Raw genomic sequence first — 22,294 nt, 5'->3', positions numbered from 1 at the left:
TATTTTTTACCTCTTGGCCTATGTATTAAGAGAACTATATGGAGGACTATATGGGGAAAATGCTTTTTAGGCCGCAGATGGGCTCACTTGCCGCAGGGGGATTTTTCGTAGCAATACCACCAGTGGCCTCCATGGGTAGCTGGCGCTGATGCACCGAAAACCAAACCGCCGAACCCCCTAAAATCTGAAGAATAAGAAGCGCCAGAAGAGCGCATGATGGGATATGAGAGTCCTCCGGCGGCGCGCTGCCGCCATGTCACCTAGGGAGAAACACTTAGCTGTTCTCTCTGCTTTAGGCGTAGTTAGTCTTGCTCTATATTATATTCCTACTTTTCTTTGCGCGACTTTAATTCTTGTAGTGTGTTGTATTGTGTGTTACTATCACAGCGGAGAACCGCTTCCCGCCAGGTTAGGCCTCAATCCGCGGGCTGGGGTGAAGGTCCCAGCCGTGCTCCGGCGCTGGTTGTGGGGTTGGGGAGTGACCGGCGTGTCAGTAGCCGCACAGGGGAGAAGAAAGAGCGGCAGAAACAAAAACGAGGTCCCGGAGGCAGAGGGACACTTCAGAGGAAGACTCGTTGAAACTGGAATTTATCGGAGGGAAACCTTGGCTAGTGACTCGTTTCTTTTCAGCCCTCGGGATTTCCTAATGGGGAGTTACATCGGGAAACCCGAAAGTCCAACCGCCGACTCCGGGAGGCCGAGAGCAGGGAGAAATCCTCGAGAGCAGCTGCGGGAAAAGCTGTCCAGACCCAACCACGCTGTCTATACCCCAAACAGGAGGCTGTCGTTTGCTGGGTACGTTCATAACCAAACCACGCTATATCAACGTAGCTAAGCTCTCAGTCCCTTAGGAGGCGGGGGCATCCAGAATATAACTTAAATTTCTTGGCGGGTTTTAACGTTAGTTATTAACTCTTAAGCCGTTGGACGAATCTTTATCGGCGTAACTGTTACTCAAATAAACAGACATTTATTTAGTAGCCGCCTCTTGATGGATATTCAATACAGACAGAGACATTTCTAACAACTTGTGAGCCATTGTGGGATCTTGGCCTCTAGTTGATATGAAATATTTTAGAATTGGGAAACATAAACAGATTCAACACTCTTCATCTGTTTGGTTCACTGACAAGATTTTCATATATTTATAAAATACATGGGGCAGGGTATCGTTAAGTTTTCGATAACGTTACCGATACTGTGAATTCGATGCTGGTTCCTGAAAGATACTTTTTTCAATACCAATTTGTTTTAGAATCTATTTTAACAAAAACATGAGAACATATTAGAGAATAGAAACATAAACTAGAAGATGTAATTATATTAACTGAAAACAATACTCCTTGTATTTTAAAAAGCAGACATGGTAAAAGGAAACTAATATAAATCACTAACGTTAGTCAGAGATGGACTTTTTCCGTTTCCCAGAAAATATTCATGGGATAATGATCCCCTGAGCCTACCTTTTTTGGTGGAGAAAAATGACATGGAGTCATACAAACATGCACAACTGACAATTTCAGCATATTGCAAGAGTGCCCCCTCGTTGACCTTGGCAGTCTCTGTAATTTGTTAAGATGTTATATTGTGTTTTACCCTTCAGGGAACCGCCGGGCACAGTGGGCAGGTTCACCATCACCCCCCAGCGTCACTATCCCCTGCAGCAGCCGGGTCTATCATCAGTGGGAGTCCTACCTCCTGTCAAGTGGGATGGCTTCATAAAGAAAAACATCCGTAGCCCTCGTAACTCTCCGGGTGTCCTCAGCCCCGTCACTGTGAAGATCGCCAGGCCAGACCACCACAGCTCCCCTGGGTCTCTACATTCATGCCAACACTTACTCTGCCATCATGTTTTTATGATTGTGTTTATTATCTAGAAACCAACCACATGAATTGTACTTTACATTACTTTGTACTATTTTCAAAGCTTCTTTCAGAACGTGTCATTTTTCATATCCTGCCTTTAAGCTATCAATGACATTTTGTCAGCTAAAGTTTGATAAAATGTTAGTGATCATTGATGGCACAGATATCGATGGTGTTTTATTGGACTATATAATATTGATAGGATCTTCTAGTATTTTGGCATAAGTCCAGTGCTTAGTAAAACCCTGATTTGTGGGTTGTGCTCTGCTGTGGCTTTGCGGTTTTGAATGTTAACACTGACCAGAGCTTTATTGTCACCTGTGTTTTTAGTTTGGACCATCTGAGTTGTGTAGGGCTTCCTAGGGCCCCCGTGGACCCCTGCTCCAGAGAAAGTGTCCTCAAGGTGTTGAAGGAAAGCCGCAAGAGAGAAGTGGAGGATGAGGACAGAAGCTTTGCATCTGAGCAGAAAAGCAAAAGAAGGTACGAGGCTAAAAGGAGACTATGGAAGGAACAGTGATTACCAACACACAGTATAAGAAATGTAGCCTGGTTACCAAGGCTACAGAAAGGTAGCCTACGGATAAGATAAGATACTTTCTTGATCCCACAATGGGGAAATTCACTTGTCACAGCAGCAGCTCAATGCAAGACAACTAAATATAAATAGGATAGAAAAATACACACAAAAATATAAAAGTAAATAGAAAAATGCCTTTGGTTGACCGTGTTTGCCATCCCTCGAGAGTCTTTATTGATCGCTTCCCTTGATGATGTAACCAGATACAGATCGCATGTTTTTACGAGGTGCAAATGGAGTTTTAAAGGATAATTCTGGCACAAAAGGAACCTAGGGGTTAATAACACGTGTACCGAGTCGACCGTTGTCTGGGATATGTTTTCATGCTAATCGAATGTTTCTGTGGCTTGAATCAAGCTAGTGCGAACCGCTGATTAGCTTAAAGGAGAATTCCGGTCAATTTCAACCCGTAGCTCTGTTGTTTGTAAATGTGGAGTGCTGGCAGTAGCAAAAAAAACTAAACCAATCGGTGCTGCCTACACCGTGTTATCCCACTGCTAGCATTAGCACCCAACGGGCTTAAACAGGGCAAGTTTTAAACGTGTTTAAAGCCTCTAAACATGCTCGAAATGTCATTACAAGTGCCTACCCATGTGCAGTGATTCCTTCCGAGGGAACACAGTGAATCTGGCTGCAGTAGATGTGACAGAAAGGCATAAAAGTTGTGTTAATCCAGCCAGTGCACATACTTCTGTTTATTTCCTGTTTTCCGGTCAAGTCCACACTAGTTGATTGTCGAACTCATACAATCCAATATTCCAGTCAGATTCGCTGTGTTCCCTCTGAAGGAATCATTGCACATGGGTAGGCACTTGTAATGACATTTTGAACATGTTAAGGGCTAAAGACAAGTATAAAACGTGCCCTGTTAAAGCCTGTTGGATGCTAATGCTAGCAGGAGGATAAGACGGTGTAGGCAACACCGATTGGTTTCGTTTTTCGTGCTACTGACAGCACTCCAAATTTACAAACGACAGAGCTACGTGTTGAAATTGACCGCTAGGTATTCGGGGCACTGGTAGAGTAAAAATAAATCGGTATTTTATACCACTAACAAGGCTCAAAATATCACCACACTTCAACGGTAGCATAATGAGGGTCCCTAAATGTTAACCAAAGCATTATTAAACTTTAATTTAAAGCATTTAATGTTAAAAGCTTTTTGTTTACATTGCACATGGCCAATATTACTGATACACCACATCGAGCAAACAAAGCAAGCATCAAAAGTGGATTGAAGTTTATATAGCCTGATCCATCAAAAGAAATCTTAGAGTAAACTGTGTTGGTGTTTTTGTATGAAACCCTTTTTAGAAATGCACCTTTTTAAAGTTAATCCATTGGCAATTTCTGTATCACTTTCCCCACGGCTTGAGTCTGAATTGAATGCCGTCAGAATAACCTAAAGGCTTACGTATGCACGACGAAGAAAAAAATCAGTTTTGATAAACTGACACAAAAAAAAACTTGTACAACCACAGTAATGATCTGACCAACACACTCCTTATATTTTCACTTTTACCAACTGCATGCATGGATGAATGAATGAATATCCAGCAAAATGCTTTAGATACAGCATGCTGGCTCTTTCTGTAAATGCTGCTGTCATGTCTGAATGAAGCTTTAGGGAACATTCATGTTAAAGAACATACTATATGTCTGATTGACCATCAATGTAGCAAATTAATGATAAAGCCAGCCAGCAAAGTTATACCTTGCACGTCTGAAAAGGGCCTTCCTGTTATAATATAAATCAAGACATCCCAACTTACTGCTGTTCAGGACTTGGTTCATACATTCTGTCAGTAGAACTGTTAATGAATGTTTGGAATTCATTTGTATTTCCCAAGGCGTAACGACAGCGGTGGAAGCGCACACTCTGCCTTTGAACCTCTTTTGCCCAATGGGATGCCATCACAGCTGGTCCCTAAGTAAGTTTAACTTTCCTTAAGTGACAACATACTGTCAAATCTTGTCTTTGAGTTTTACTGACTGTGTATTTGATGCTGCAAAGCATTGTGTGAAGTATAGTGGGGCTGTCTAAAGGTGTAAATGCTTTCCCTTCCTTCCTCCAGGCCAGGAAACCTGAAAAGAGGTATGACTTCACTGGCGGAGGATTCTATCATGAAGAGGTCTCGCACCTCTTCCATCAGCTCTGGCAGCGGGGTCCATGCCCCGAGAGGAACCCCGGGAACCAGGAGAAACCCTATCCAGAGCTCTTACAGCTCTTCACTAGGCCTCAGCCAGGTAACTTACCCAGTCCATTAAAGTGAACGTGGCTTCTGCACAGATAAAGTGGAGTTGTTGAGCTTTATCTCCATGTTTACCATCACAGTGGAAGAAGCGGTCAGCACCCAGCTCCCCTCTGTCCAGCCCCGGATCATCTCGCTCTCAAACTCCAGAGGGAGCCTCCAAAAGAGCCAGGTATGTCTCTGCTGGTTTCCTGTTAGTCATCCACATGTATTATAACATTACAGTTTTGTAACTTGTAATTTTAATTACCAGAGAGGACGACGGGCAGTCTCCCAGCTCAACATCCTCAGTGAGGTCAGACCAGACAGCCTCCGACAAGGCACCTGTGACTTGTAAGTCTCATTTATCTGCAGTGACTGTCTTATGTGGTAAACAAAAAACTTCCTCAGGCTTAGAAGTGAGCTCAATGCAACGGATTATGCAAGGCTGTATAATATTGACAAAACATTTGAATTGCTAGTTAAAGCTTCATGAGGCTACTTTGCCCAGTCAGTGACAATAAGAGGTTACCTTTATTGAACTGAAGTAATTTCATAGCCATTCATTCAGGTTAGCTCCATGTTGGAAAATGTGATGCATAAATGGGTCTAGAAGGGATATATACAGTACCAGTCAAAAGTCTGGACACGCATTGAATGGGAGAGCGTGTCCAGACTTTTGACTGGTACTGTATATATCCCTTCTAGACCCATTTATGCATCACATTTTCCAACATGGACCTAACCTGTGTAACCCTTCTCTACCCTACACTAGATTAACTAGTAAAGACTTACTTAATTGTATATAAGTAGACATTGTGTTTTGTCTTTTAGTTGGATTATGTTTCATTGTCCTTTTTTCTTTTTTTTATATGATGGTTTTGCAGCCAAACTGACTCCAGTCCCCAAGGTCCCAGTCACTACCTCAACAGACTCTACTGGTAGTGGTGGGAAGAGAAAACGGAAGATCCAGTTAGTGTCCAGCCACAGGGACGATCACATCTCTCTGGTAAGGAGTGCTACGTTTTCAAACACTGTCATGTGTCATAGTGACCTAGATTTCTTGACGTAACTCCTGGTGCTCGCTGATTTGCAGCCTCCACCTCCAGAGCTGGGCTATCCTATCACTGTGAAAGACCTAGATGAAGAGAAAAAGGCTGCCCTCAGCAAGATCCAGAAGGTCCTGGAGACACCCGGTAAGTGGAAGTTGCCAGAGGAATAAACTAGAGGTTGACCGATTAATCGGCCGGCCGATTTCTCAGTATATCAATGCCGATTAATAGGCAGGCGCATCTGCGGGCAGCCTAGTGTTAAAAACATGAGTAGGCAACATTTTTTACAGCGCACCCAGACCAGCTGCCTCCAGCCCCTCCCCTCGTGAAGTCTTGCGCCATGTGTCTCCCACAGTCACTTCAGGCTCAGATGCTACCGTTAGTAGTAGCATGTTGCTGGTGTTCTTGCCTTGGGATTAACTGTACTACTAAAACCGTACAAAACACCGCGGCCACACCACTGTGGAAGCTCCCGAACGTCATTTATCAGAGTCTGGTTGTTACCCCTGTCCGTGGCAGTCTCATCCACTCCTATAACGGAGCTAACTGGAGCTAACCGCTAACGGAGCTAACCACTAACGGAGCCTTCAGTTCTCCGTGCCTGTATCCATTAACTGCATCTATGGACTCGAGCACGAATAAAACCCTTCATTTTATTAAATTGGCTGGACGAGTTTTAAATTACAACTCAGAGTTGTTTGAATGACAGAAATCTGCTCAGATAAGATCCTAATGAGTGCTACAGGACATGTAACAGTAGGGTCCCCAAAACACCCTGATTTCTAAAGATCGGCATCGGCCGGAGAAAACCCATGTCGGTCGACCTCTAGAATAAACCATTTAACTCTTAACGCTGTTAACTCGCCAGTCATTGTGAATTTAACTTTTGAAATTGTTGTATTCTGTCGCCCACCACCATATTGTAAAGCACATATTACCCTGCTTGTTTCTGCTTTTTTGGAAATGAGGCTGGTGTGTCAGGACCTTTTTAGACTTGACCCAGCAGACTGTGGCCTGACCTCCTACCCCTCTGTTGATTTGTCCTTGTTTAGCTCCAGAGCCGGAGAAGTCTGTCTCTCCCTTAGCCACCACTTCCACCCAACCTGCCTCCTCAACCAGCTCTACCACCACCACCACCCTGAGCAGCCTTCTGGCCGCTCCTCTGCCAACAGCCTCCAGCTCTGCCATCCCAGTCATCAACCTGGATCCCAGCCCCGGCAGCAGTGTCGGCACAGCACCTGCAGCCTCCAACCCACTATTGGAAGCTCTGAAAATGAAAAGCAGCATTCCTGCTAGCTCCACATCTGCTGCCAACACAACTACAGGTATGGTCACTGAGCCAAAGGTGTTTTCAAGGAAAGTTCTGAAGTCATTTTTGCAATATAAACAACCTATACAAAGTCATCTTATAGGAGATGTGACTTTTTATTGTTGTTGCCATTTTAAAGCTCAAATCTACAGAGAAATGGTTTTTCTTTTCTTTTTTTAATATTATAAATTAGTAGCATAAAAATCCCAATTGAAGAATTAAAAAAAGAAAAACGTTCTGTTACTATTTTCACGTTTTAACACAGTTAAATAGTTACATTTTATATATCTTTTTTGTTTGTTTTGTGTCTGTAGTGTCTGCATCAACCACACCGGTACAATCCAGGGGCTTAACCCTGAAGATTTCAACTTCAGTGGTTGCCCCACAGCTCCCTCCTGCCTCCCAGTCTCAGTCCTCCTCTGCTGGTGTGGAGCAGCCCTCTGCCTTTACTCAGGGTCTGGGTCAGCTCTCCAAGGCGTCCAGCAGCACTCCACCTGTAGCAGGAACAGGCGTGTTTGGACTGTCGAGCCAGATCAGCACCCCCACTGCTTCTTCAGCCTCTAATCCAGTCACTGCAACTGCCCCAGCCAGCAGCTCAGGGTCAGTCAGTAACACCAACCCTCTGCTGGCTTCAGGGTTCAAGCCCATTTTTTCCGTCGCCACCACCACCTCCTCAGCTACATCAGCCCCAGACAGCAGACCTCCTGCCCAAAATTTCAAGCCCATCTTTGGAGCTGCCACTGCCGGTGCTGGCTTTGGACCGCCTCCACCCTACACCACCTCTAACCCAGCTTCTACCGTATGTTCAAGTAGTGCATCCTCAATATTTGGATCAACAAGTAGCGCCACAGTTACACCATCTGTCTTTCCTGGTATGACCAACACCCCCACTGGCACAGTCTCCACCACCTCCATCACAAGCACACAGTCTGCAGCCCAGCCAGCTGTGAAATCCCTCTTTGGAAACTGGTCAGCACCATCCACAACAAGTACCATCTCAGCCTCAGCGCAGGCCCCTAATACAGGGAGCACCTTTCAGTTTGGAACTGGTACCACCACTACTGCAGCTGCAGTTGCTCCCGCTGCTGCTACCACCACCTCCAGCAACAGCACCTTCGCATTTGGTGCCACACAGCCAGACCCCCAAGCAGCCAACCAGAAGGTATTCGCCTTCGGCCACGCAGCACCCAGCCAGAACACAACCATTGCTTCATTTGGAGGCTTTGCCATGGCCAACACAGCCTCCACTACTGCTGCCGCCACCACCCAGTCCACCTTCACCTTTGGAAAGTCGTCGTTTCAAACACCGGCACCACAATCAAACTTTGGCTCCTCAGTGGCACCGGCAGCACAATCAAACTTTGGCTCCTCAACCGCAGCGCAGTCGACCTTTGGCTCCTCAACCGCAGCGCAGTCGACCTTTGGCTCCTCAACCGCAGCGCAGTCGACCTTTGGCTCCTCAGCGGCAACCGCAAAACCGTTCACCTTTGGAGGCAGCGGAGGTGCATCATCCACACCTGCCTCTAACACCGCCCCACCCCCTTTCCCTTTTGGGTCAGCTGCTGTCACCACAGCAACCGGTTTTGGGACCCCAGCTAAACCAGCATTTGGAGCTAGCTCCACTGGTTTTGCTTTCGGTGGCACCACTGGTCCCACAGCTGCACCCTCGGCTGCACCGAGCTTTGGTGCGGCCACGCAGACTCAGAGCTCATCCTCAGCCACCTTCACGTTTGGCAGTGCTGCTCCTCAACAGGTTCCCCCTGGGCCTGCTCCGCCTGCACCCAGTGGATTTAACTTTGGTGCTGGTATGCCATGCCCCCAGTTTGGGACACCAGTTGCCAATAATTCTGCACAGCAGATGGGAAGCTTCAACTTTGGAGCTGCTGCTACTGACAAACCAGCTTTCGGTAAGGAATAAAAACAACAGTTTTTTGTTTGTTTATATATAAAAACCCAGGTACAGTGACATTTCTGAAAGATTCAGAAACACAATTTTGGCTTCGCAATTAGTCAAACTTAATAGGGTATGGCATTAATGGCATCAAAGGTCCCTTTGCACAAAACCTGCATGTTCTGATCAATTGCTCTGATTTTCAGACACAGTATTAGTATTGATTTATAATCAGGCTGTCAATCGATTAAAAAATTTAATCTAATTAATTACATACTCTGTGATTAATTAATCGCATACATAATTAACGGTGCCTGAACCGATACTTTTTAAGAAAGTAAAGAAAAAAAAAGGGTACTAAACAACAGTCTGACATTAAAGAATGGCTTGTTTATTGCTAAGGCCATATGGTCAAAATTAAATGATTTAATAATAATGTATAACAATAACTTATTTCACTAGTAAATTGCTGTTGAACGACAAAAACAACAACCAGATAGGAAAAGGACATTTACAATAACTTCAAATGCACCATGAGGCTGTAGTTTACCAGTTTCATTGAACGCACCGTCTGTGTTGTTTCTCCGACGGCAGCTGCAGATTGTTACGTACCGGTGTTGAATCCTCTAACAGTCAAACTTTACACCGTTTAGCGTTAGCTGTCAGCATTTTAACCGTGTTTAATCCAGCTACTAGCTAGTGGTAGGCTAACGTTAGCTGCTGTCGAGTATAGTGTTAACTAGCGTCATGTGCAGCGGGGTTTGTGTTTCAGAGCATCAGAGAGAAGCGCAGACATATCAGTGGCACCAGATTTCGGTAGCCAGGGTTGGCAGGAAGAAGATTTTTACAAGTAAATGTTCCAATTAATAATCCAGGCAGCACATTCTCGTCTACCTCCTTCATTTACAGTCGACTGGGGCTAGAACGGCTCCGGGTCAAACGTCAATATGGAATGGATTAATCTGCGTTATTTTTTTTAACGTGTTATTTTTTTCTCAGATTAATTAATCGAAATCAACAGCCCTAATTTATAATAAGTGCGGGTGGGGATCTTTCCCATGATCTAATTTTGATTCTTGGTTTCACAATTTGATTCAGAATTACTTCTAAATAGTCGAAAAAATAGAAAAGAGGGCACTATTTTCCAGCTACTTACTCCAGTAGGCTGTATGTCAAACCAGTCATTTACATTTTTAGTCTATTTGATTGCAATATGAAACAAAATGAGCAGTTCAATGAACTGGTCTGGATGAACAAAAAAGCAAAGAAAAGTATGTGAAAGTACAGCTTTTTTTATTTGAAAAAGTTAACGGCAATAATTTGGAAATGCATGCTCTTGAAGGGAATTGTTGGGTCTCTGTAAATTTGTGTGTGTGTGTGGTCTTCACTTACACCATCTGTAAAGTGTCCTGAGATAACGTCTTATGATTTAACACTATAAATAAAATCAAATTGAAACATGTTACAATCGTTTGACTAAATGAGGATAATAAAATGATATGAATGATAATGTTTAATCTCATTCAAAACTAAAGACTGTTCAGAAATAGAATGGGAAAATTGGAAACCCATTGTTGTCCACACCGCTGTATGGGCAAGCTGATATTTTGCTTCAAGAACCGGTCTGGGTTTCTGTCCCCTGTAGAATTCATTGGTTTATCCGCAGTTTTCCATTTCTTTTTTTCTTGGTTTAATCAAGTTGTGTTTTGCTTTCTCTGCAGGGACGTCTACCCCATCCTTCGGCCAGAGTGCTGCTGCCGCAGGTCCAATTCCCTTTGGAAGTCCTGGAACTCCAGCCCAAGGCTTCAACGCTGTTCCTTTTGGTAGGTCATAATGTTGTTTTTTTGATAGGGGTAGATACTTGAGCCCAGCTGAGCCCTGAGCGGCCACAACTATTCAGAGTGTTTTTTCCGCAGCATTGGACAGCAAGGTAAAAGGTGACGAGTAGTAGTAGCAGCAGTTGGATGAAGAGCTGCACACTCTACTTGTACTATTTCTCCTTGCAATCTATGGGCGTTTTCACACCTGTAGTTCGTTTGCTTTGGTCCGAATCAGTTGGTGAGTTAGTAAACTTGGAGTGATTTGCCCTCGGTCGGTTTGGTTTGGTTTCACACCTGGAAAAATCCAAGCGTACCAAAATGCGTCCTTACAAATCAGGCAAGAATGTCCAGCCCTCTTATTGGTCGGATATGTCTGGGGGTGGGAGCAAGAAAGTCAATACAGGAAGAAGATCCTGTGTTCTGGTCTAGTGGTCAAACCAGCTCATTTCATTAAAATGATCAGACATTGTTTCGCAAGAGACGTGACTATGTCTGCTCTGGTCACCGAGACTTCACTCTGCTGTGCCGGCGTCTGTCTCCAATTTTAGCGGCAGCTGGTTTGACCACGGAGATACGAGTGACGGACAGCAAGCTTGACTGCAATCTATATCTGTGATAGAAACACTGCAAGCTGCTAAAGTTTGCTGCTCTACTGCAGCGCAGATTGCTAAACACAACTGACTACATGAGACATTAGCTCAGACTTGTGGAGTACATATAGTTGGTGCGGTTTGAGTAGGGATCACGTTCTCACCACAAACGAACTGCTCCAGAGTTCGATTTGAAAGCGTACCGAGACCACCTCTTCAAGCAGGTCTCGGTACGCTTGTTTGGTCCGCTTTTGGTGCGCACCAGAGTTTGATTGCCGTGTTCTCACCTGCCCAAACGAACCACACCAGCGGGGCAAACGAACTCTAGTTCGATTCAACTGAATTAAAGGCTGTCGGTGTGAAAATGCCCTATAACTTCTTCACAATCCTAACGTCCTGCTGGTTCTCCGGTGGAAATATGACGCCACGGCTGCTGGAGATGTTTGTTTTGCACCAACAGTAACTTGACACAGCCCCTGCACAGCTGAAAACAATCCACAACAACAAAAGTAAACTCCAAACCACAGAGTTACAAAAGAACAAGAAGAAAAACTCCTTTCTCTCTTGTCACCTGCACAGCCACATCTGAGATTAACACAAGACGCAGTATTCGGGCATTACACCGTCAAAGGTTTCCAGCGGGCAACTCTGTGGGGTTATCTACTGCTGTGGAAACGAACGTAGCCACAGCTTGGCGCTATTAAAGTGGGTTAAACCAATTGGTTGAGGAAAAGAGCATACATTTGAAGAAAAACATTTTTGGGGCTGTTGCTCCTGCATGTTATCTTAACATTTGTTACTGTGGTTTTGGACCCTCATTCTTGTCTCTCCCCCATGCTTGATCCCTAAACTGCAATGATTATAAGTCGAGGGGCCTTCAATTTGAACCTCATGTTGAGTCAAAGCATTGCGTTTTTCTTTCCGCCATAGTACGCAGAGAAACACAGCATGAAAGCATGACAGTCTAAGTTTATACACCAAGCATGGTCTTACAATTACTGAACTGCAATGGTAATAAGAAGAGTGATCTGTAGAAAAGTGAGCAGAGCAGCAAGATGCTCCCCTTTACCCTAACCCAGAGACTGTTTCAGGCAGTCACTTGCAGCCTTTTTTAAAACTGTCAACGATGGATATGTATGTGTAAATGTTAACATCAATCACGTTTTTATCATCAGGGTCTCCAGCGACTCCCTCCTTCTCTATCGGAGCTGGATCAAAGCCATCTGGAGCTCGTCAGAGGCTGCAGGCGCGGAGGCAACACAACAGGAAGAAGTAACCTGCTACTTGTGTCCAGCACCACTTTCAGAGGACTTCAGCTGTTGCTGCTATGGTTAATCTGGCTAACGTTGCTCTGTTGTAAGCCCAACACCCCACCCCCCCACCCCAACCTGGCCGCCAAGCCCTCCGATTCCTCCCCCTCCTCCAGTGGGTTGAGCTGGCCCAAAACATTGTTTGCAGAGGAGTTAGAAAGAGCACACCAGCTTGCTGAGTTAATGCTGCCTGGATGACTACATGACCCAGTGTGAGGGAATATAGCAGTGAGGAGACAGAATCCATAACAATGTACTATACTTGAAGAGAGAGAGAAGACAATTGAATAGTTTGATTCTGAACAAAAGCATATCCAAAGTTCTCTTTTCCTTTTACTGTATGTAGACACTCATTGGTTCGTCTTAAGGAGAAAGTTGAGTCCGGCAAAGACATGGAGCCTTGGCTCAAACATTTATTTTTTTACGTGGAGCACTCACTGGTTTGTATGTTGGAGACTATTTGAGTACATTATCTGAATGAGTCTGAATAGGGTGAAATGCACAGTTGATTCAGATAAGGTACACAACTCTGCAGTGTAAATGTAAAGTTATGAGACGTTTGCATTTTAAATTATTTTTTTAATTGGCTCTCTGACCCTGTTAGTGAATGATGTTTCTGCACTGAAAGGGTGACTTAGTAAATGTCTTAATGTAGTTAGTGCAGACCCTTGTGTTCTTGTTTCATACTCTTTGTCATTGCAAGCATTCCCAGAGTCCTCCCATGGACGGCCTTTTTTTATTGTGATTGCCAACACTGATGTAATTAGCAGGTCCGTATCTGATTAGGATGACTACTCTCATCTTGCTGTCAAACCCAAAGCCAATTCTTCAACTTCATGCCTGTGAAAAGAATCTGTGATCTTTATCTCCTCTTTAAATCCTGAGATGCGTTTGTTTGTGCCAAACTACCTCTCTTTACTCCAGGCACTGAATCCATATTACTTCACTGAAAAATAAATCTGACAGGATTGACTAGATAAGATTTTAGGTTTTACCTTTTTGAAACTGTTACTGTTGATGCAGGTGTACCTTTTAATAAATACAGCGAGTGCTTAAACATCTGCAAAGCAACACATTATCCCCACTTGTGAAATATCACTGTTATAATAGATTATACCACATTAAAGTAACATCAGATTTACCTAAAATACAGTCTGTCAAATTGGAAACCCTCATCTGCTTGGAAATGACAGAAAGCATTACAGTAAACCCATTAATGTCGGCAGTCCGTTATTTTATCAATGATTTCTGTTCTCCGTAATAATCGCCTCTTCTTGTGAAAAGTAAGCTGTATCTGATGCAGTTTTTGATGGTTAATTTTGAATTAATAAAACTGAATTTTGGATGTGGATGTTCCAACAAGAACACATTTTAACCCTTAAAGGTCCCATTCTTCTACTTGAGTTCATCTGTGTCCTACGGAAGCCCTGAGAGGCAAATGTGGAAAAAAAAAAAAAAAAATGTTGCAGTTAGATTCTGCCTGATGCTGCCCTACATGCAGGCAAATGGCGCCAGTGTCCAGAGGTTCACGTTTACCCGTCGGCAAGATAAACTAGTCACTCAAAAAGTTTTTTTAGTATCTAGATAGTACCCACTTAATATAATTAAATGCGTTACTTTCTCAGTGTGAGCACGTTAATTACTAAAAAACTGCTCAGAATTGGTATGTAGTCTGGTTTTGGGACACAGCTCATGTCTTTTGCTTTTTTTTATTGTCTTTTGTGATCTTTCAACAGCCATTTTTGCAGATATTACTGTTCTGTCGCCTCCAGTCCATTAGGTGGCGGCAGGTGGTGCGGAATATTAGCGGAAGAAAAAGATTTTTGCGCATGCGCCTTCCCCCGCTAGTAGCGTGTATTAAATAGTGAAGTAGACGTTAGCAGTGCGAAGTACGTGGCAGAAAACTTCGACATGGAGGTAGCTGCACTCTTCGCCTTGACTTTATTACTGGGTGCACTAGTTATTCTGGTCGCATTAGCGGTGGGCAGACGGAAAGAAGAAATAAGAGAGGAAATAGAGCAAGCGGCGGAGTTTGCCGGTAAGAACCACACTAGCTAACGTAACTCTAGCCGATGCTGTGACTGGTGGGTAGGGCGGTGAGTCACCATGTCTGTCACTATCTCTGTGGTCTTTGACACGCGTTCATTCATTCATTCATTCATTCATAACGAGAGTGAACACGAGAGTAGTGTGCCTGCTACTTTACGCAAACACGCAGACTTACGAAGCAGTTAATACAAACTAAAGCAACTTTGTGCAACTGCCACCTGTCGTTGGCCAATCTGCGAAGGTTACACTGACGGGCCAATGGGATGACTGCTTCATGTCTAGTCGTTGTCTATTAATTATGTAAACGTAGATTCAATTTTAATTATTTGTCTTTGACCCTTTACGAGCTTCACCGCTGCCTTTTAGGTTGTAGAAAGTCGTCTTTACAAATGGATGCTGTTTTGTTTTGTAACGGTCCATGGAGAACACACAACGCTGTTGACAACCAGACTGACAACTGAAAGGGCAGAAAGAGACAAAGAATATTTATTCATATACGCATGACAACGATTAACAACAACATAGAATGTTTATATACATGTCAAACTGTTTCTGTAACTAGGTACTTATTAAATCTTTAAAAAAAGTTATTCTTAAAAAAGTTTCCTTGAGTTTATTTAGGATTTGCAAAAAAATGGACAAGGGATTTTTACTGAAACGGAGTGTGTGCAGCAAATGTTTTGTGTCTAACCATTATTAATATGATTATGGTTTGATGTCTGTTACCAAATGCTACAAGCTGCAAAATCTGTTATTACCACATTCATCACAGTGTGTCAGAGATCTTCTACAATGTGACAAGAGAATCCTTGAGATTTAAGTAAGTAGTCTCAGTAATTCAGATGAGTAGCCCTATGTTTTGTCTCTCAGCTGAAGGCAGTGTTGTGAAGGGCCTTGCATCAAAGAAACCAAAGCAGGAGAAGCAGCGCAGCCGTAAGGATAAAGCTTTACAGCACACTTTCAGTCATCCCCTGTTGGCAGCCTCACTGAAGGTAAACTGGAGCACACAATGACGCACTGTAAGAGCCTCCGAGGATTGTTGTCCGGGGACACATCTGTAGTAATAATCTGTTGTATTTGAATGCATTAGGTTTATCTAGATGGACCTTTTTATAAAGCGTGTATTTGTAATATTTTCAGAGCCACAGTGCAAACGTGACGTGCCTGGATTTCAGCAGTAACGGGAAGTACCTGGCGTCGTGCGCTGACGACCGCACCGTCCGGATCTGGAGCACCAAAAACTTCCTGGAGCGAGAACACAAGTGTCTGAGGGCCAATGTGGAGCTGGATCACGCCACGCTAGTCCGCTTCAGCCCGGACTCCAGGTCTCCCCCTCTCTCTTACTGTACTTGTGCACTAAAAGCCTAAGGTTAACCAAGACTAACATGAACCCCTAAACAAGGTCCTACACCTCAATCAGCAATGAGATTAAGGAAGGTTTAGTGATGACAGAATAACCTAATTTGACTAAATTTGTACAAAGAACACAGCGAGAGCTTCTGCACCTCCACATCAGCGGTTTTGATTTGGTGTCTTGTTGTTCCTTTTGACCTTTTTTATAACGGTTTAATTCTTACAGACTCTTGACGGACTATTTTCTGAATCCGGATGTTTTGAAATTTTCAAATGTAGTGTTTTATTTCAGCAAAAGTTGTAATATGCACAAACCAGTAACGTACGTCGCCAGAGCAGAATTCCACGTTTGTCGAACAGAAATGACCTGATAATCCCATCCCCTCCTTCACTGGATCTTACCTTTTCACTGCAGGGCGTTCATCACCTGGCTGGCCAACGGCGACACCATTCGAATCTTCAAAATGATCAAAAAGGAAGACGGCACTATGACTTTCAAAGCTGCCCCTGAGGACTTTCCACAGAAACACAAGGCCCCCATCCTCAACATTGGCATCGCAGAGACAGGTACACACAAAATGTCTTAAAGTCACAAACGGATCTGTAGTTTTTGTTAGTATGTTAAAGGTCCAATGTGTAGGAATTTCTCCCATCTAGCGTTGAGATCATACATCGCAATCAACTCTCTCGCACCACGCAGTTCAAAGAACGTATTACAGCTACGGTAGCCTTCACGCTTCAAAAAGCCGGTCTCTTGCTCTTTTCAATATCCTTTTTTCTTTTTCAATGTTTCCTTCTTCAAACTTGCCGGGGCCGGGAAGCTACGATACCCGTTAGCAGCATTAGCAGCATTAGCAGCAGCTGGGAGTTTATCATGTCACAGCGAAAACGCAAAAGGCGGAGCAGTATGTCCTGTATGTCCCTTACCGGCTAACGTATTTCAAGATGGAGCATGAATATGGAGCGTCTACCCCAGTTCTCTTAATACATCCATGAGTTCATGTGAATGCAAATGTAAAATTTCAAGCCAAAAGGAATACTTGGAATTGACGGTGGTGGTAAATATTCATGAAAAAGGACAAGTTTGTGTACGGGCAACACAGATTTTGATAATGAACAACTAAACCCGTTACACACTGGACCTTTAAAGTCAGTATAAAGTATAGTAAAGATTTTTCTTTTATTTGCAATGTATCCCTGAAACAACGGGTGAATGTTTTAGGGTTATTTGTTTCTTCTTCGGTATGTTACCATTCAGCAAATCAAAATGTGTTTCTTTCTTTCATTCGCTCGCTCTCGGCTCGTTTGCACACAAGACTGGGCAGCCAGCTGACAGCATAACTTTTTGTTTTTAACATTAATAAACCTCACACAAAATGTGTGACCCTGCTAGTAGTTTTGACAGTATTGGTACCCAGAGTTGTCTACTGTGTGACTGAAGCTGTACACAGTCGGCAACAAAATGTCTCTGACTGAGATCCTGTCTGCCAATCCATCCTCAGAATTTCATAGGTCTTGTAGTTCGTCACCAGTCTAAGGCTGTGTTCAGACAGCCTGCGTCTGCCGTCAGACAGTCTGGCAAAAACGCAGGTCTTTCCATTCATTTTGAATGAGGGTGGTGCGTTTAGGCGGGGGGGGGGACACGCAAAACAAACGCATGGTTTAGGGCTGTGTGAGAATTCCGTACAGTAAACAGGAAACATCACTGCCTCTATCGCTGCCACAAGAAAGTTTTAAAACGCTATGAGGGTAAAAAACGAAAGCACTGAACTGCCGGGGAGTTGTGTAACGGCTGAATGTTTCCTGCAACAACGAAGCTTCGCTTTGTCTCGCTTGTCATCTTGTCTTTCTCTCTCTCTCCTGTGAAATAAGCTGCGGTCGGAAACATCAAGATCTATAAGCAATCTGATGGAAAACCGTAATTGTGAAATATAAAGTCTACTTGTGCTTCGTTTGGGGGGGTTTAAGAACACAACAGGACGTCACACAAATGGGCCGTTTCATTGACGCTCCCCCCTGCTGCACAACCCTGCGGAGAATCACCGGATCGCTGGGTCCGAATGCCCCGCAAAAGATGTTTGATGCCAAGATGGGCTGGTTCTATGTTTCCTCTCCGCAGGCAAGTTCATCATGAGCGCCTCCACCGACACCTGCATCCACATCTGGGACCTGAAAGGAGAGGTCCTGGCCTCTATCAACACTAACCAGATTACCAATTCTTATGCTGCCGTCTCCCCATGTGGCAGGTCAGTCCCACCCCGCCAAATGGGGATCTTCACCTCCCCTTGCAAGTTTTTATTTTTATTGTCTTACAACATTGAATAAAAGTAGATTTAATGTGTCTTATTTGACACTGATCAACAGGAAAATACAAAAAAAAATCGGGTTCATCAAGTTGACATTTTCTTGTTTGAATTTTGTGACGTGAGTTAACTTTTACCCGACATACACGTGCTCCAGAAGGTACTCAGGACTTGTATGCTTTCTTTACATTTTGGTTCACTTTTAAAATGAATTACATTTATTTTCGAGTAATAAATGACTGGCATTGATGCATCTGGAAAGTTGTGGTTACCTCAAGCTCTGACTTAGTCTGGCTATCACCAGACCAAGCTCAATCTTTTAAGATTGAACATTAGTCTGGGGAGTCTGCTCTGTACTCCAATTGGATAGTCCTTCAACCAATCAGACCGACGATCTGGGTGACGTAGCAGCGGCATCAACGAGTTGCTGTGCTTTGGTGGCCGGCTTGTTGAATGTAAAAAGCTGATTGTCCCTTCTCTATCGTCATCGTGTTAAACCCGCCAATAGCGCGCCAGGTGGATAAGCCAGTTTGTGATTGGTTCCCGCAAAATTGTAACTGAAGCAGGATAGATAAACGTACAGGTTCGGGCTGCGTTTACCCAGTCTAGCTCTGACTGCATTTGTGGTCATTTTCTCAAACCGTTTCAGGTCAGGTAGGGCTGGACGATATGACCGTAAATCAAAATCATGATTAATTAATTAACATGAACATTTTTGCCTCGATTTACGATTAATGAACGATGATTTTTGATTTAGTTTTTTGCACTCATACTTCACCGACTGACTGACTGATTTTAGATATTGCCATGTCAAAAATGGAAAATAACTAGCACCTCTTGCAAACAAAATACATTTTAGATATTGCCATGTCAAAATTAACACACCGGGCTTTCAAGCCTGTTTTTTCCCACAGGTCTGTGTTTTGTGTAAATGGGATAAACAAAGTCAATGTCACTTAGCTTCCTCACTGATCTGGGCTTCCTGCTTCAGCCTTGATGGTGAGATACTAAATAAGCCTCCTGAACTTGCACCCCTGATTCCTAATTTCTCAAACAGGCACTCTTTAATAATTTCTGCGGCACTCTATTAAAAACGCCTGACCTAATGACAGTATTTACTTCCTGAATGAGTTGTGTCATAGCTAGGGCTGTGTATCGGCAAGAATCTGGCGATATGATGCGTATCACGATACATGGGTCACGATTCAATATATTTCGATACTGTGCGTAAGGCGATATATTGGGGATTTTTTTTAAAGTATAACTTTAGAAAAACTAATATTTAAACAAAGACATGATGTTCATACAAGTCCAAGAAGTTTACTTTAGGTAAACAATTCTGTACACAGAAAATCAAACTGCCAGTTTGGGATTGTGGTTCACAGGTTCTTAGTGAGTTAATGTTTATATGCTAAAGTAGGCCAAAGTTCAGCCATAGCTACATTGTTAGTGCCTGACTTCTAGCAAAAAGCTGTTAGGCAAGGACACTAGTGGTGTCTCAGCATAGCCATCTAGTGATAGGGGGTTTAAACACAACATAAACGTGAACCACTGTCTTACATTTTTGCACGTAAACTTAAAAAAACAACAAAACGATATTGCGTTTTTGAGAATCGATATAGTATTGCTTCTTCTTACTTACACCCCTAGTCATAGCAGTGTCTGATGTAGAAGAGAGGATGTGTGCAGACCAAAAAATAGCAATGTGTTACAAATTGCAAGGTCGGGTATTGTTTTTTAGGTTCTGGTGAGACGGTGAAATATGATCCAGGAAGGCTGGTTAGAGAAATAGGTCCATGGGTTTGAAGGCTTCTAAGACACCAGGACCCTGTGACATCACTGTTGGTCGTCTTTGGCTGAAACATCACTTCTTTAATGATAAACTCCTGGCATCATAATTATCGCTCTGTCAAATAAGAGGTTGAATACAGCCCAGGCTACTTCTACTTCTCCTACAGAAGATGCAAACAAATAATGAAGTCTTATGGGATTTAAGTGGAGATGTAATTGTGTGTGCTGTGTCTGTCTCCGGGCTCTCAGGTTTGTAGCGTCATGTGGCTTCACTCCTGACGTGAAGGTGTGGGAGGTTTGCTTCGGGAAGGGAGGAGAGTTCAAAGAGGTGGCGCGAGCGTTTGACCTGAAGGGCCACTCTGCAGGAGTTCACGCATTCGCCTTCTCCAATGACTCTCACAGGTAATGAAGGCTTTTCTGATTACAGTACGAAGCCAAAGAAGTGGCTCACTGGGGGAAGAGTTCGGCATTTTGGGAAGTATGCTTATTTGCTTTCTTGCCAAGAATTGGATGAGAAGATTGATAACGCTCGTGTCTGTACGCTGAATATGACCGTAGAGCGGAAACGGCTGGCTCTGTCCAAAGTTCAAAAACTTGTAAACCTTTGTAATATATAGTATATACACTTTAGTTTCATACGGATTAAATAAACAAGATCCTATCCTCATCATCTCTTTTCGTTTTTAATATGCAACATAATTGACTGTTTACATGCAAATAATATTTGGGTTTTTGCCCTTTTTCCGAAAAAGACAATATTCCGTGTAGTTGTGTGTAGAACCATAGCAACACCCAGACCTTACTGGTATGGTCTGTGTGTTGCTATGGTTCTGCACACAACTACACGGAGTTGCAAGAGGCCGTAAACTGTTTCAAACTGCGGTTAAAAACCCTGATTGAGATGCATATACTGAATTCGCTGTATACATGTCCAAAGAATGCTTCTAAAACCTGAATAATACTAGCGTAGCCCACGTTTCAATTGGAAAATGCTAAATTCGGAAAAAGGCCTTATTCAAAAATATCCAAACGGAATATGCCGTTTACATGACCTGAATCAAACTCTGAATGTTATATTTGAATAATAGTGGAATAGTTGTGTGCATGTAAACGTACTCATTGTGTTCTTTTCTGTCTCCTTTTTTTATTGATCAGAATGGTGACTGTCTCCAAAGACGGTACGTGGAAGCTGTGGAACACAGATGTGGAGTACAAAAAGCAGCAGGACCCCTACCTGCTGAAGACGGTACCCTGCGTGTCATCTGAAGGTAGCCGGGTGGCCTTGTCTCCAGACGGCCGGGTGGTGGCCATCAGCGACGGCAGTAACCTGGCTCTGTACAACGCCGCCAGTGGGCAGCTGGAGGAGGAGCTGCACGGCGTCCACAGCGAGGAGATCAACGATCTTAGATTTGACATTAACGGGCGCTTCTTGGCGTGCAGCGGCGACAAGGCCATCCGAGTGTTTCACAACGCCCCGGGCTACCGGGCAGCCATCAGAGACATGCAGGACATGCTGAAGAAGGCCCAGAACGAGGCCATGAAGCAGAGACTGCAGCAGCAGATCAGAGAGGCTCAGAGCACCCTGGACACTGTGCTGGCTGCTCCTAGCGACTGAAAGAGCCCCAAGAAACTACACTCTGATTGGGATAGTGTCTGACTGACTGCTAATCTTTTTTGCAACCTCAACTCTCCCTCGCCACTAAATGATCTGGTCCGGGAATCTTGAAATCTGCATGCAGTTTTAATAAAGGAACATCTTTTTATGGAAAAAAATAAAATAAGATAATAAGATCTTTTTGTCCTGTTTCATGTCCAATAAGTGTGATCCCTGTTGTAGTTGTCTTATATTTTCCTTCCGCACCTTTTTAATGGAAAGTCTGACTCCACTCAGAAAAGTGTTTTGTTTATTGTTCCTTCCCTTGGAAGTTTTGAATTTCACTGTGCAGTATGTTTGTGCAGAGTTTTCACATCCATCTGCTCAAAGTTTCTCTGTGTTCACTTTAATTCCTTCACATCACAACTAGTCTGGAAGCCAATCATGGTCCAGGATGCAACTTACACAGGTGTGATGTGGAAACTTGAAAAGTGTTGCTCAAGGGGTAATTGTATATTTTAGTAATGTATTTTTTCCAAATATCTTTAATAACCTAGA

General features: G+C 43.6%; 2 protein-coding genes across 3 annotated transcripts; both read left to right on the top strand.

The window, feature by feature from the left end:
• The first annotated feature begins 198 nt into the window (after positions 1 to 198).
• pom121 (POM121 transmembrane nucleoporin) lies at positions 199 to 14,015 on the top strand. 2 transcript variants are annotated; one of them, XM_078265298.1, is made up of 13 exons: positions 199 to 795; positions 1,604 to 1,813; positions 2,197 to 2,346; positions 4,294 to 4,374; positions 4,519 to 4,690; positions 4,779 to 4,867; positions 4,949 to 5,028; positions 5,562 to 5,683; positions 5,771 to 5,870; positions 6,779 to 7,051; positions 7,350 to 8,942; positions 10,648 to 10,749; positions 12,512 to 14,015. In XM_078265298.1, the coding sequence occupies exons 1-13, from the start codon at positions 224 to 226 to the stop codon at positions 12,610 to 12,612; spliced, it is 3,645 nt and encodes a 1,214-aa protein (XP_078121424.1). In that variant the 5' UTR covers positions 199 to 223; the 3' UTR covers positions 12,613 to 14,015. The 2 variants fall into 2 exon arrangements, with proteins under 2 accessions (XP_078121424.1, XP_078121423.1); XM_078265297.1 differs by having other exon boundaries at positions 4,949 to 5,030; positions 5,555 to 5,683.
• A 412-nt stretch (positions 14,016 to 14,427) lies between these two features.
• On the top strand, positions 14,428 to 21,933 carry tbl2 (transducin beta like 2). The gene is made up of 7 exons (XM_078265299.1): positions 14,428 to 14,684; positions 15,566 to 15,687; positions 15,836 to 16,020; positions 16,464 to 16,615; positions 18,168 to 18,294; positions 20,392 to 20,544; positions 21,298 to 21,933. Exons 1-7 carry the CDS (start codon positions 14,558 to 14,560, stop codon positions 21,755 to 21,757), a joined length of 1,326 nt encoding a protein of 441 aa, XP_078121425.1. The 5' UTR covers positions 14,428 to 14,557; the 3' UTR covers positions 21,758 to 21,933.
• The last annotated feature ends 361 nt before the right edge of the window (positions 21,934 to 22,294 follow it).

This window comes from Sander vitreus, chromosome 13 (genome assembly GCF_031162955.1).
Source record: "Sander vitreus isolate 19-12246 chromosome 13, sanVit1, whole genome shotgun sequence".
Classification (NCBI taxonomy): Eukaryota; Metazoa; Chordata; class Actinopteri; order Perciformes; family Percidae; genus Sander; species Sander vitreus.
Note: the sequence above shows the minus strand (reverse complement) of the source record. Positions and strands in the feature narration are given on the sequence as shown.